The sequence below is a fragment of the Astyanax mexicanus genome, chromosome 1 (genome assembly GCF_023375975.1).
Source record: "Astyanax mexicanus isolate ESR-SI-001 chromosome 1, AstMex3_surface, whole genome shotgun sequence".
NCBI classification, from domain to species: Eukaryota; Metazoa; Chordata; class Actinopteri; order Characiformes; family Acestrorhamphidae; genus Astyanax; species Astyanax mexicanus.
Window position 1 is genome coordinate 122356161 of NC_064408.1, and position 13435 is coordinate 122369595.

Here is a 13435-nt window from a genome sequence, read left to right on the forward strand (position 1 = left end):
AGGTTACACTAGCTGTTGCATTTAAATAATGGAGGTAGAATTACAGTACATTAGAAAGAAACGTGATTAAAAGTTGTCTGTTTTTCCATTGAAACCTATAGAGAGTGGTGGGGTTACACAGCTTTCTGAAACCGAACAGCAGGGGGCGGCCTACCTGTGTTGGTTTCACTTTTGAGAGACGGTGCTCTGTCCAGCTATACACAGTCTATAGTGTACTGCAGTACTGAGAATGAACCACCACCCAAATAATAATAGCTGATCCATGGTGGTCTATCCTGTGAAGTCTCAGGACTTTAGGATGGGTAAAATTAGCATCTTACTTTAGAAGAAAAACACTGATACCTAAATAAAATAGATGTTTGTAGATATCTTGTCCTATTTTTCTGATTAGTCAACAAGCAACAGATTTATGTAGTGCTATCAACATTTAAATCACTTTATTTATTGTCCCTGTGCATTCACACTCTTAGATTTTTTTATGTTTTCATGTGTTTTGTTTTTCTCTGGTGATTTAGACACTGATAAGGCAGCTTGACAGAATTACATAGCCAACCAGTCCCTGATTTGGTCCTCAAAATGTGGGCTTAATACAGTGGTACTCGAAAGTTTGCAAAGTTGCAACTCAAAAGAACTGAGATGTTTACAATAAAGTAAAAATAGTTTCCTCTGTTCAATTTATCATGCATTCCCTTATTCCAGCACCCCATGTTAGTTTTATCTCTCCTCAAACATACAAGTATATACTAGTATTTTAATTAACCAATCAAAAATATAAAAATATTTAAATTTTACAATAATATTAATTATTTTATTTATATTTAAACATCCACTATAAAAACTTGCTTCTTAGGAAAAACAAGTGCGATTAATCACAGTTAATCACAGAATATTTTCTAATATTCTGTTTACATTTTTAATTGACTGACACCACTAGTTTTCTGAAAGAAAGGCACCGAAAACAGGCAAATAAAATACTGATGACAAACAAACATTAAACAATGTAACAGTAATAAAAGCTCCATAATAATAAACTCAAAAATAAGGTAAAATCAGCAAAGAATAATCAAAATAATACCTTAAATATAGGAATAAAGAAATGCATACAAATGTTAAACAGTGTAACAGTAACAGAAGCTTTCAGATTATAAATTAAAAATCGACATGAAATAATCTAACAACTATAACAATATGAATTATAAAGAAATACATTTTAATACAATAATCATAAACAGTTTGATAAACTGTAGATGGATGAATCAGTTTGAATGAGATCTGTAGTCTAGATAAGAAATGATACATGCAGCTTGTGTTTCTAAATCTAATTAAACATCCCCAACACACACACACACACACACTGTTACACACAGGGTTATTCTATTTCACACAGAGTCACTGAGGAGCCATAACCAACCCTAATCCCTGCATAGAGGGGCTGAGTGAAGGTGGTGTAGAATGTGTGTAAGTGTGTGAGAGTGTGTGAGGGTGTATCAGTGGAGACGCTGTAGAAGGACAGAGTGCCGGCGGGACAGTCCACATACACTCCTACTCTCCTACAGCCGGAGGGAGGAGGGGGGAGTTCAGTTCTGTTATTATTGTGATAAACAGAGTAACTGGAATCAGAGAATCTCAGACTCCAGGAGTTTATATTCCCTCCAAACCGACACTCTGATCCACGTCCTTTCCTGCTGATGGTTTTAAAACTCAGAGCTACTTCAGCTCCTCTTCTCCTGCTCCACTCAGCCTCCCAGTAACAGCGCCCAGTAACTCCCTCTCTACTCAGAACCTGTGACCACCAATCAAATCTCTCTGGATGATCAGGATACGACTGCAGCTCCTCTCCCCACTCCACCCTCCTGTTCTCCTCCCTCAGAGAGAGATCACGGTATGCTGTGTTTGGATCCGGTGTGAAATTACACCCATCTGAACACAAGAACACACATTACACAGTGTTTATGAGTGTGTGTATGTTTGTATGAGCGTGTGTTTGTGTGAGTGTGTGTTTCTGTGAATGCGTAAGTGTGTGTGTATTTGTGTGAGTGTGAGTTTGTTTAAGAGAGTATGTGAGAAAGCACATTTGTGTGACTGTATCTTTGTATGCGTGTGTTTGAGAGAGAGAAAGCGAAAAAGAATGTAAGTGTGCGTTATGTGAGTTTGTGTGAGTGAGTGTGTTTGTGTCTGTGTGTGTTTGAGAGAGAGAGAATGCGAAAAAGCATGTGTGTGTTTGTGTTTAACTTACATTTCTTTAGTCCTGGTTTTGTTCTGATTGCCCCTCCAGATTCCATTCTACACACACACACACACACACAGAAAACAGTGTAAACTAAAATCTAAACTTGCTGTCCTCCCAATTTATTTTTCTAATAATTCCCAGTGTTTGACATTTGTGATATTTAAATGTTTCAAATCATTGAATTTTATTATGAGACAAAGAAAGTGCAGCTTTATTTTTTTACATGATAAAGAATCTTAGGAAAAATACAAATACAATAAAAATTAACAAACATAATTAAAACGAAAAAATACTGTTTAAGCAGCAACAAGTAATGAATAAAAAAGTAAACACATTTAGGCCCAGAAATATTTGGACAGTGACACAATTGTCATTATTAGGGCTCGGTATGCCACCAGACTGGATAAAAAAAAACTTGATTTTACACCATGGGAAATTGAAGACTCATCTGGCAGCTCTCCAGAAACACGTTTATCATGAGAACATGCCAGAACTAATGTATAGTTTAGAATAAAATATGTACTTCTGTCATCCTTACAGAACTATATTAAATGTTTCAGCACTGCAGACATAATGTTATAAAGTTTTAAACTCCAGTTATAAACCTGTTAAACATGCTCTAAACTTCAGCATCAGATCACCATCCAATCAGATCACAGTAGCAGAGATTTAGTGTGCAAAACTTATACAGACACACTTTGAGTTTTAGTAAAATAAATTATTCTACTTTCCAAAATTAAAGTAATACTCAGAACATAAAGTTAATTATTAATTTTAATGTAAAGTTTTTAGCTTTAAGCTCCATTCACCCACACATTCATATAAGACTCACTTGTGAACTCCCTTTAGAGTTTACCAGTGATATAACAGAGCAAACAGAAAGTGCTCAGACTCTCTATAAACTCTGGCCATGCATAAAATGCGTTTTGGACCCGTGGTTCTCTTTCTACGAGATCACATTGGGTGTAGTTAGTTACTGAAAAAAACTTTCAGTGATTGAAAACTGGGCTTAAATCATGTAGTTTGGACCTGGCATAAAAAAAAAAACAAATTATGCAATGTCTAAAACCTAAAACTAAAAATGAATGGTAGGGGTGTGACGAGAGACTCATCTCACAATAAACTATTGTGTTTACGAAAAAAAGACAAGGCAAGGTTTTAACAATATATATATATATATATATATATATATATATATATATATTATATATACGTTCATCCGCTCTCTTTTGCAGGGTTCATTGTAGTTCTGCAGGTCATCAGCAGAAGGGTGGAATGCAGGGTAAATAAAATACACTGATCCAGGTTATTTGACCCTTTTAGCCTGTAATCTACTGAAATAGGTATGTTTAGCTAACATAGCTATTAGTTACATAAATTGTTTTTTAAATAATTTAAGTATTAATATAATATTTCAATATTTTAATGGGTGAGTTTATTTTGCTCTTACACTTTTGGTATATTTTATTTATGTTACTTGAAATGAATTATAAAAATTAGCAATGGTACAGTGTGGCCACGGTTTGGTTCGTATATATATATATATATATATATTGGTTTCAATATATATCAATGTTTTCTAGCTACAACGTGCAGTGTGCTTTTAACCCTTTCTGTTTCAAATCAACAAGGTGCTCCTAATCACACTTTCAGAGCCAATATTAAATAGAAAAAAGGCACAGGTGAATTAAAATCACATTTATTATAAAAAAGGAACACTTATACTTAACATTAATCAAAAACAGGCAAATTTAAATAAAGTGCAGTAACATGAAATGTAAACATGAATATTATTCAATTAACTCAACCAACAAATATTGTCAGCCAGTCACATACTTTCAGAAAATACCAAACTGATAGCACACTGTGCTTTAGCTGCTGACTGTGTTTCTACCTTGTTTATCAAACTCAACGCTGAAGCCAAAATGGTCCCAAACAGCGGATTTATAAGCTGACGGCGCCTCTTCGAATTTCCATTTCTCTGTTTGATAAACTCAACCTTTTTTTTTCTAAACAGGGAATTAGCAAACTCAAATTAAAGAGTTTTTTCTTCTGTTAAAAGTAAAAAACAGTGTTTAGGCGGGGGTGGGGTTTTGGGGTGGAGACGGAGGGAAAAGCAGGGCAGGGGAAGGAGGAAAACACATGTCCTTACGTGCTTCGTCAGCAGCACCCGCTCGGCAAGCCCCTCCCCTGGCCATGTGGCCGAGTCTGCTATCCTACAGTGCTGCTTTACTGCGGAGCTGTGCATTACTGAGAGCGTTCGTTCGCTCTGTTAGTGTGTGCACCGAAATATCGTTTTTTTCTGGGTGTATCGGTCCGAATAATACTGAAAATACTGAGAACCGTTGCATCCCTAATAAACATTCTCAGACCCATTCTTTGTTGGGATTTTTTTTTTTAAAGCCCATTTATGTGGTTCAGTTCTTAAAGTCCTGCTCATCAGATGATGTTCTGACGGCTCCAGATTATCAAGCCCAAGCCATATTTGCACGGGTATGCACATAATTGTATACAAACACGTACAGGGTGGTTAATTTAATTAATTTTCTAAGTAAATTGCTGTTTTAATTTGATTCTCAAAATAAGGCAATCCAGATTGCACATCTTAATATATAAAACCTGTCAGATTTTCATATTTTGCACTTGTTCTTAACTGAGACATAGAGAGGTTGTTTTTACAATGTGTTCAATATTACAAATGAGTGTTCAAAACTACAAGTAATATAAAAGTAATATTAAAGGAAAATGATAGCTATTCTTAAAAAATAAATTAATTATTTACACAGTTTAACTGTGCACACCCAGAACAATAACATATAATTATAATTTTCAAACACACACCTCAGAACAGTTGTTCATACCTGACTGTGTAGTCTCGATCTTCTGGCCTAGCAGAGAACAGCTGTTGTCCTGACTCTCCTGGGTGGTTGTAGGTTAGATCCAATTCCTTTAGGTGGGAGAGACTTGAACTCAGAGCTGCAGCCAAAGAACAACAGCCTTTCTCTGTGACCATACAACCAGATAATCTGCACAAAAAGAGGAAAATCAAAAGAGAAAAGTTTAGAGGAAGGAAAATTATATTCCATTGTATTTAGAATTCGGACAGCAGAAAGCTGGTTTTAACAACTACATATTTTTGTTTATGTATACCATTTGATATTACATAAAACTGTAAATTCTATGAGCACATTAAATGTTTTTTAGGTTACATATCCAGTTTCAAAATATGTTAAAAGCTTCAGCAATATACACCACTCAAACATAATATTATGGCTGTGTTGTTTTCTAATTACAGACTATATGGTCCGGTGACCACAGATGAAAGCTGAAGAGCTGCTTAGTGGTGGTCTATGGGGTCCTGACCATTGAGGAACAGGGTAAAAGAAGGATGATAAAGTCCACAGAGAAAGAGAACCAATGCTAGTTGTTATTAAACCAAGTCTGTTATTATAGACCTATAAAGTGCTGATATGTGCGTGTGTAGAACCAAGGAGGTGGTCACAGTATTATTCTTGTTTAGTGTATAGAATTTCAGAGTTTGTATAGGTTCAGAAATTCAATTAAAAATATACAACAATCCAACAATTTCAGTAGTACTCTTTTATAAAAGTGTTACATTAACTTGGTTCAACCATATTTACCATTCAGTAATGAACTACTGAAGGTACTGACCTGAGTGTCTCCAGTTTACAGTGTGAACTCTTTAGTCCAGCAGAGAGTAGCTCCACTCCTGAATCCTGCAGGTCATTGTTACTGAGGTCCAGTTCTTTCAGGCAGGAGCTTTCCAGGTTTAAAACTGATCCCAGATTTTCACACGTCTTTTGACCAAGATTACATCTAGCTAGTCTGCAGAGTAACAAAACAAGTCAAAAACACATTCATTTATTAAGGAAAAAACAATCTAAACCAAACTATGGGAAAAAGTAATTGTTCACCCCATGAATTAATTGTGATTAACTACATTTACAATTTCACTACTAGCCACAACCAGGCCTGATTCTTGCCAGACTTCTTAAATAGAACCTGTCTGACAACATGAAGCAGATAAAAGATTTGAAAAAGCAACACATTATGCCGCAAACTGGAGACAAGTGTCATGCCTGGGGCTGCAAGCACTTCTGTCGCTGACCAAGCCTCGCTGGGTGTTTTAGTTTCTCCGACACTTAGCTCTACCTGCAATTTCAGTAAACGACTACATTGCCCAGAATGCACCTCAATCTGACACTGCACACACTTCCAATTACATGACTTCACACCTGACACAACCAGGAACTAATCATACAGATGCTTAGCACCATAAAAGCAGCTCATTTCTTGCTTTATCTTTGCAGCGTATTGATGGATTATCCTCATACAAAGCGCTATTGCCTGCCCTTTGCCTATGCCTTGCTGTGTATGACCCTGGACTGGTATGCACTCTCTGTATTGTTATTGTTTGCCGGTTTTGACCCTTTCCTGGTTGACCATCGCTTTGCCTCATGTTACTATTAATAAAGCTCTGATTTTATCACGTCTGCATGTGTCTGTAGTCTGCCCAGCCATGACAGCTTGGGCTGCTGGACAACATGCAGTAATAGATGGAACTAGGAATTCTACTGTTTACCGGACAATCCTGAAAGAGAATATTAAACAATTAATACATATATATACATATTAAACAATTAAGAATATAAAACATTAATCTGTTTGTGGCCTCGAGCTCAGGAACAGTAATCTAAAGCACACAAACAAGTCCACTTCTGAATAGCTTAAAAAGAACAAAGGTTTTTGAGTGGCCTAGTCAAAGTCATTGAGATGCTGTTGGATGGAAAACCTCTAATAGGGCTGAAATAAAATAATTCTGTACAAAACAGTGGAACAAAAAACTCATTGCCAGTTATCATCAGTGCTTGATTGGAGTTGTTGCTGCCAAGGATGGAAAATCAAGTTATTAAGTTTAGGGGGCAAATACTTATATTAAAACTGCTTTTATAATTACGTAGATTATATTTGTCTATGTAAGTATGATAAAGAAAAAGCAAAAACAAAGGTGTTTTTTAATTTTAATTATTACAGGTTTAAAATAATTACATAAAACATACTTTTGATTTTGGCCTGGTAGACCATTTACTGCTAGTTAAATATTTCTATGACTTACAGGAGGTACTGACCTGAGTGTCTCCAGTTTACAGTGTGAACTTTTTAGTCCAGCATAGAGCAGCTCCACTCCTGAATCCTGCAGGTCATTGTTACTGAGGTCCAGTTCTTTCAGGGAGGAGCTTTCTGATTTTAGAGCACAGCAGATAGTTTCACTGTGTTTCATGGTGAGATCACAGCCACCAAGTCTGCACATGAAGAGTAAACAGAGAGTACAGTTCAGTTAAAATAAGAGTTAAATTTCAGGTGAATGGCCTAATAAGATTTATTTAAAAAAAGATCTAGGGATCATTTTTTTCTATTATTTGTATTTTGCAGTAAAGTTCAATAAGTCCTGCAGTGGCTCCTGCATGAGCCCCTTGCCCAAGAAGAACCTGTAGTAATTATAGGACTTAAAACGAGGCATTTTTGTGCCATAGCACTGTTACAGGTGCTGATTCTTTTTGTTACCACTGAGCCACGGGCCACAGACTCTGAAATAAAACAAATAATGAAATATACCACTTTAAATAATACATTTTCCTGATTACTTTCAGCGCACCCGCTCCGCTTCTCTTTGGCCTGTTTTTATGCGCTACAACTGTGCACTCTCTCCGCTTTTAGACTCTTTGGCCCGAGCTACAACTTTTTTGGCCCGTTTCTGACACCTAGCGTTCAAACTTTGAATCTCACATTATAAAAACCTGCTTACCAGCGGGCCAACTTTCATTCTATTTCTAAAATACCTCGCAGGCCGCTCCAAAAAAGGAAATGGGCTGCAAATGGCCCGCGGGCCCTGGTCTAGATGTAGCTACCACACTCTATAGAGCGCCACTACTGACAATGTTTTGTCAATATTTCTAAAACATTTACAACCATTATATAATTTAGATACTCACAGAGCCTTTCTGCAGTTGTTCACAGCTGGAAAAAGTTTCATATAAGCAATTCTCGATGTGCTGTATTTTTTCAGGTCCAGCTCATCCAGCACCTCATTTGAGGTCTGCAGCATGTAGGAAAGAGCTAAACACTCTAGAGCAGACAGATTCTTTCTTGAGCTTTTGTCTGAATCTATGTACTTCTGAATCTCTCTGGGTAAATCCTGGTGATTCATTTCAGTCAGACAAAGGAGGAGGTTAACAGATCTGTCAGTAGCAAGATCTTCTGTTGAGATTAAATGTTTGATGTATGTCACTGTTTCATTGATGCTCTCTGAGGTGCTCTCTGTGTGGATCAGGAGGCCCTGTAGGACCTTCTGACTGGAATCCAGAGAGATGCCCAGCAGAAAACGGAGGAAAAGATCCAGATGTCCCTTTGGACTCTCTGAGGCTTTGCTCACTGCTCCCCTCAGGAGCTCATGAAGTGGGAAATTTTCAGGCCATTTTTTAGTCTGTGGTTTAAAATCCCTCAGTTCCTCTGTGTTCTTGCTCAGGTAGCAGTGAAACACATAGAAAGCAGCCAGAAACTCCTGAAAGCTCAGATGTACAAAGCTGTAGACCTTCCTTTGATAAAGCACACATTCCTCCCTAAAGATCTCAGTGCAGATCCCAGAATACACTGAGGCCTCAGTGAGATCAATACCGCATTCTCTCAGGTCCTCTTCATAGAACATCACATTCCCCTTCAGCAGCTGATTGAAAGCCAGTTTAGCCAGTTTCAAAAGCACGGTTCTGTTAGATTCCAGCAGTTCCACTGGATCCCGGTTGAAGGTCTCTGCATACTTCTCATTCTTCATGTTGGTCTGAGTGATCAGGAAGTGGGAGTACATCTCAGTCAGAGTTTTAGGGATATCTGTATTACTCTGTTTCATGATTCTCTGAAGCACAGTGGCTGAGATCCAGCAGAAGACGGGAATGTGGCACATGATGTGGAGACTCCTCACTGTCTTAATGTGGGAGATGATTTTCTGGGCTTGGTCTTGGTCACTGATTCTCTTCCTGAAGTACTCCTCCTTCTGTGAGTCACTAAACCCCTGAATTTCTGTCACACGGTTGATATACTGAGGAGGAATCTGATTGGCTGCTGCTGGTCGGGAGGTGATCCAGATGTGAGCAGAGGGCAGCACCTCTCCTTTGAGAAGGTTTGTCATTAACACACCCACTGATGATGTTATTGTGATGTCAGACACTTTCTCACACTGTGAAAAATTCAGTGGAATTCTGCTTTCATCCAGACCATCAAATATAAACACAACTCTGAGCCCATCACATATCCCAGAGTCGACGTCTTTGAGCTCAGGATGAAAAGTGCAGAGAAGTGTGTAAAGACTGTACTGCTCATATTTAATCAGGTTCAGCTCTCGGAATGGAAGCACAAACATGAAATCTACATCCTGATTAGCTTTTCCCTCTGCCCAGTCTAGAATGAACTTCAGTACAGACACAGTTTTTCCAATGCCAGCAATGCCTTTGGTCATCACAGTTCTAAGTTCTTTTGGTTCTTTATTTTCTTCTCTTTCATTTTGTCTGATGTCATGGACGATCACAGCTGTATTGTTCACTTTTTCCATTTCTTTTTCAGGATCTTCTACAGGTTTAAAGATGTCTAAGCAGTTGATTGGAGTTTCCTGTAAGTATTTGTTTGAAGTCTTCTCCATCTTTATAACCTCATGTTCTTCATTAACCCCTTCACTCTCTCCCTCTATGATGTAGAGCTGTGTGTAAATCCTGTTCAGGAGGGTTCTGTTCTCTTGTGTTTTGATTACCTCAAATAAACTCTCGTACCTGTTCTTCATATAGGTTTTATGTTTCTGTATGATACTGTGAACATTATAATCCTCTAGTTGGTGCTTTTTAGACTCCTCTGTGTGTGGATGTAGAGCAGGACGTGTTTTAGATCTCTTTCTGCAGGTGGGACAGCTGAAATCTCCAGTCCGGCCAGTTTCATCCCAATATCTGTTGATGCACAGTCTGCAGAAACTGTGTCCACAGGTGATAGAGACTGGATCTGTAAAAAGCTCCTCACACAATCCACACCTGGACTGATCCTGCAGTAGATTACTCTTTCCCCTGTGAAGAAACACAACATAAAATTTCAGGTAAGTAAATATGAGAAATGGTGTGAAAGAAATAATTTAACATACATCATAATAATGTGCCCATAAGGAATGCGTCTGTGTAGGTTTTTCTGATTTTTATGTTTCTGCATCAGTCAGACATAATAAAATATCAAACTCATAAAGAAAAAATATCTGAAACAGAGAACAATGACTGTAAGTATAATCAGAAGTCTCATCTAGGCCGCATAATCATAACACCAAATTATCAAACACAAGATATTTCATGTTTTGTCTGGTCAATTTAATGCTAGTAATAATAATAATAATAATAATAATAATAATAATAATAATAATAATAATGGGGGTGGATTATGTGGTATAAAATCATTATTCAAGAAAAGTTGATTCTTTGAGGAGCAAAGGAAGAAAGAAAGGAAGGAATTTGCATATTTCACTACATATACATAATATGCATATACACTACATCCAATAATATCATTTAACTGTTCAAGAAATCATTAGGTATTCAATGTGTAAAGGGCAAGGGCACAAGCCTAAGCTGAACAACTGTGATCTCTGATCCCTCAAACTCAATGCATCAAGAACTGTCACATTTAACAATAGAAGCTGATAGAACCACATAAACAAAATATACCTTTAAATAGCTACAATCACAAATACTACTTTTTATTTATTTATCTATGTTAACAATGTCCAGAAGTGGTGTTGACTTCTTTGGGCCAGACCAATCAGGATTCTAGATCTTTCTGTAGGAAATGGATGTCATGTGCTCCAGAACAAAGACAAAAGGCACCTTAAAATTTAACTATTGATGGATTAATGTGGGAATAGTCCCTGCGCCCTATAAAACATATCTCTCTCTAACTCTATTTTCTATATATTTTTTAATTAGCTTGCTTTAGTCCATCTTTCCCATAGGGTTGTATTAAACAGGGAAGTGAAATCACTATGAATAGTGTCTGATGGTGATGGTGATTTTTATCATATCTTACCTAAATATTCCAACATTACTGGAGGTAGGAGGAATAATCACTGAGCTGTGACTCTTCATAGACACAAAGCTGGGCTCTGGAGGTTCTGATTCATCCTTAAATTTAGGAGGCAAGTACATTGAGTTGTGACTTTTCATAGACACACAGCTGGGTTCTGGAGGTTCTGATCCATCATTGAATTTAGGAGGCAAGTACATTGAGTTGTGACTTTTCATAGAAACACAGCTGGGTTCTGGAGGTTCTGAGCCATCACTGAATTTAGGAGGCAAGTACATGGAGTTGTGACTCTTCATAGAAACACAGCTGGGTTCTGGAGGTTCTGATCCATCACTGAATTTAGGAGGCAAATACATTGAGTTGTGACTCTTCATAGAAACACAGCTGGGTTCTGGAGGTTCTGATCCATCACTGAATTTAGGAGGCAAATACATTGAGTTGTGACTCTTCATAGACACACAGCTGGGCTCTGGAGGTTCTGCTACATTACTGAAGGTAGGAGGCAAATACATTGAGTTGTGACTCTTCATAGACACACAGCTGGGTTCTGGAGGTTCTGCACTGGATTTCTGCAGTCTGATTGAAGAAATAAGGAGAAATTAAGACAATAATTTAAATTATGCACACTTTTTTTTACATCTTTCTAAAGTAATTGGGGAACTGTAAAAAGAGCTGTAAAAAAACAACATATTTTTAATGCTATAACATGAATATTGCAAGTAATAGTAACCCCCACTGTAAAACAAAAGCATATGTCATACAATCATATCTAAATATATTGGCATCCCTGTAGTATCATCAGAAAATACATTGCTGCAGCAATGAGTAAATAACCATTTTGCATTAGAATTACAACAAAAAGCAGAAAAATAATAAAATGCTGCTATTACACCATCCAGAAATAGAAAAATCATTGTAGAACTGTATACTAATCAAGCAATACTTTTTTATCTGGAATGAGTAACATTTTCTGGAAAATATAAAAGAACAGTTAAATGAAAGAAAGTTGACTTAGGTGCTTTCACACCCGCCTCGTTTGGTCCGGACTTTCGTACTTTTCAAATTTGGTCCGAACCAAAGTAGCAGGTGTGAAAGGGCGCGAGTCCGGACCAAAGGACCAGATTTTGGTCCGCCCAAGAGAGGATCTTCTGAACCATGGCCCGGTCCTCCTGCAGTGTGAAAGCGCTTTCCTGGATGGTTCGAACTTTCGGAGCAATTACAGGAAGCTGAGCAGGCGTTCCTCAACAACGGCAGCAGAAGAAGAAAAATAACCATCTATTACTGACTGCAGCCTGGGGAAAGGCGGAGTTGGACGTCCAGTGCTTCCAGTTCCACCCACTTTGCCACACCTTGTCAGTCTCGCAAGCTTGTCGTGTATACACAGTATTTAAGCCGGACAACACGGCACAATGTATTAATAGTCCGCTAACTGCCCTGTACATTGTTTACTTCCGTTCAGAGGCGGAGCTAAGACATGATGCTGAGAAAGTGGGCAGGACTGGACGGCATGATGCTGACAAAGTGGGTGGGGCTGGACGCACTGGACGTCCAACTCCGCCTTCCTGCAGGCTGCAGTCAGTACCCTCTCAAAATAACCAGAAAAGCAGGAAAAATGAGCCGTGGATACAGCTGCTTCAGGACAAGCACGTTCGTTTGGCGAATTTGAACTAACCTAGAGTACTGTGTCTGCAGTTGCTGCTGCTGGTATAATAACCACAATAGCAACACTACTAAGGAGACATTTTATCCTTATCCTGGAAAGGCTTCCCACCAAATGAACCACGCGCTGAATTGTCAACACGCCAACGTCAAACGCATGTCCTTCTAAAACCAATCATCTTCAGGTTAATGAAAACGCATCGATAAGCAAGTGATGATAAAAGGATGTAGGAGTATCACACAAACGTGCGCTCCCTAAACTGCAGTGTGAAAACAAAAATAAGCGGACCAAATATATACAATGTAGCAACACATGAACCTTGGTTCCGGACTTTCAGGTGTGAAAGTATGGAGTGAATTTTGTGCCAAAAGTTTTACGTAAAAAAATAAAATCCACAATCAAAATTTTAAGAATCAAAAGTA

The 13435-nt window shown here is 37.9% G+C and overlaps 1 protein-coding gene across 26 annotated transcripts in view; it reads right to left on the minus strand.

Annotated features, from left to right (window-relative positions):
- LOC103030810 (NACHT, LRR and PYD domains-containing protein 12-like) overlaps positions 1-13435 on the minus strand; it is a 300969-nt gene that overhangs the window by 43665 nt on the left and 243869 nt on the right. Inside the window, exons 1-2 of one of the 26 annotated variants that reach the window (XM_049468080.1) lie at positions 11357-11833; positions 10321-10353 (exon numbers count right to left, since the gene is read on the minus strand). The exons of 24 other annotated variants lie outside the window; for them this stretch is intronic. In XM_049468080.1, coding sequence (XP_049324037.1) covers positions 10321-10353; positions 11357-11805 — 482 coding nt within the window. In that variant the 5' untranslated portion in view covers positions 11806-11833. Of the gene's footprint in view, positions 1-5902; positions 6077-10320; positions 10354-11356; positions 11834-13435 lie in introns of those variants that run through there. One more of the 26 variants, XM_049468083.1, reaches the window with a different exon arrangement.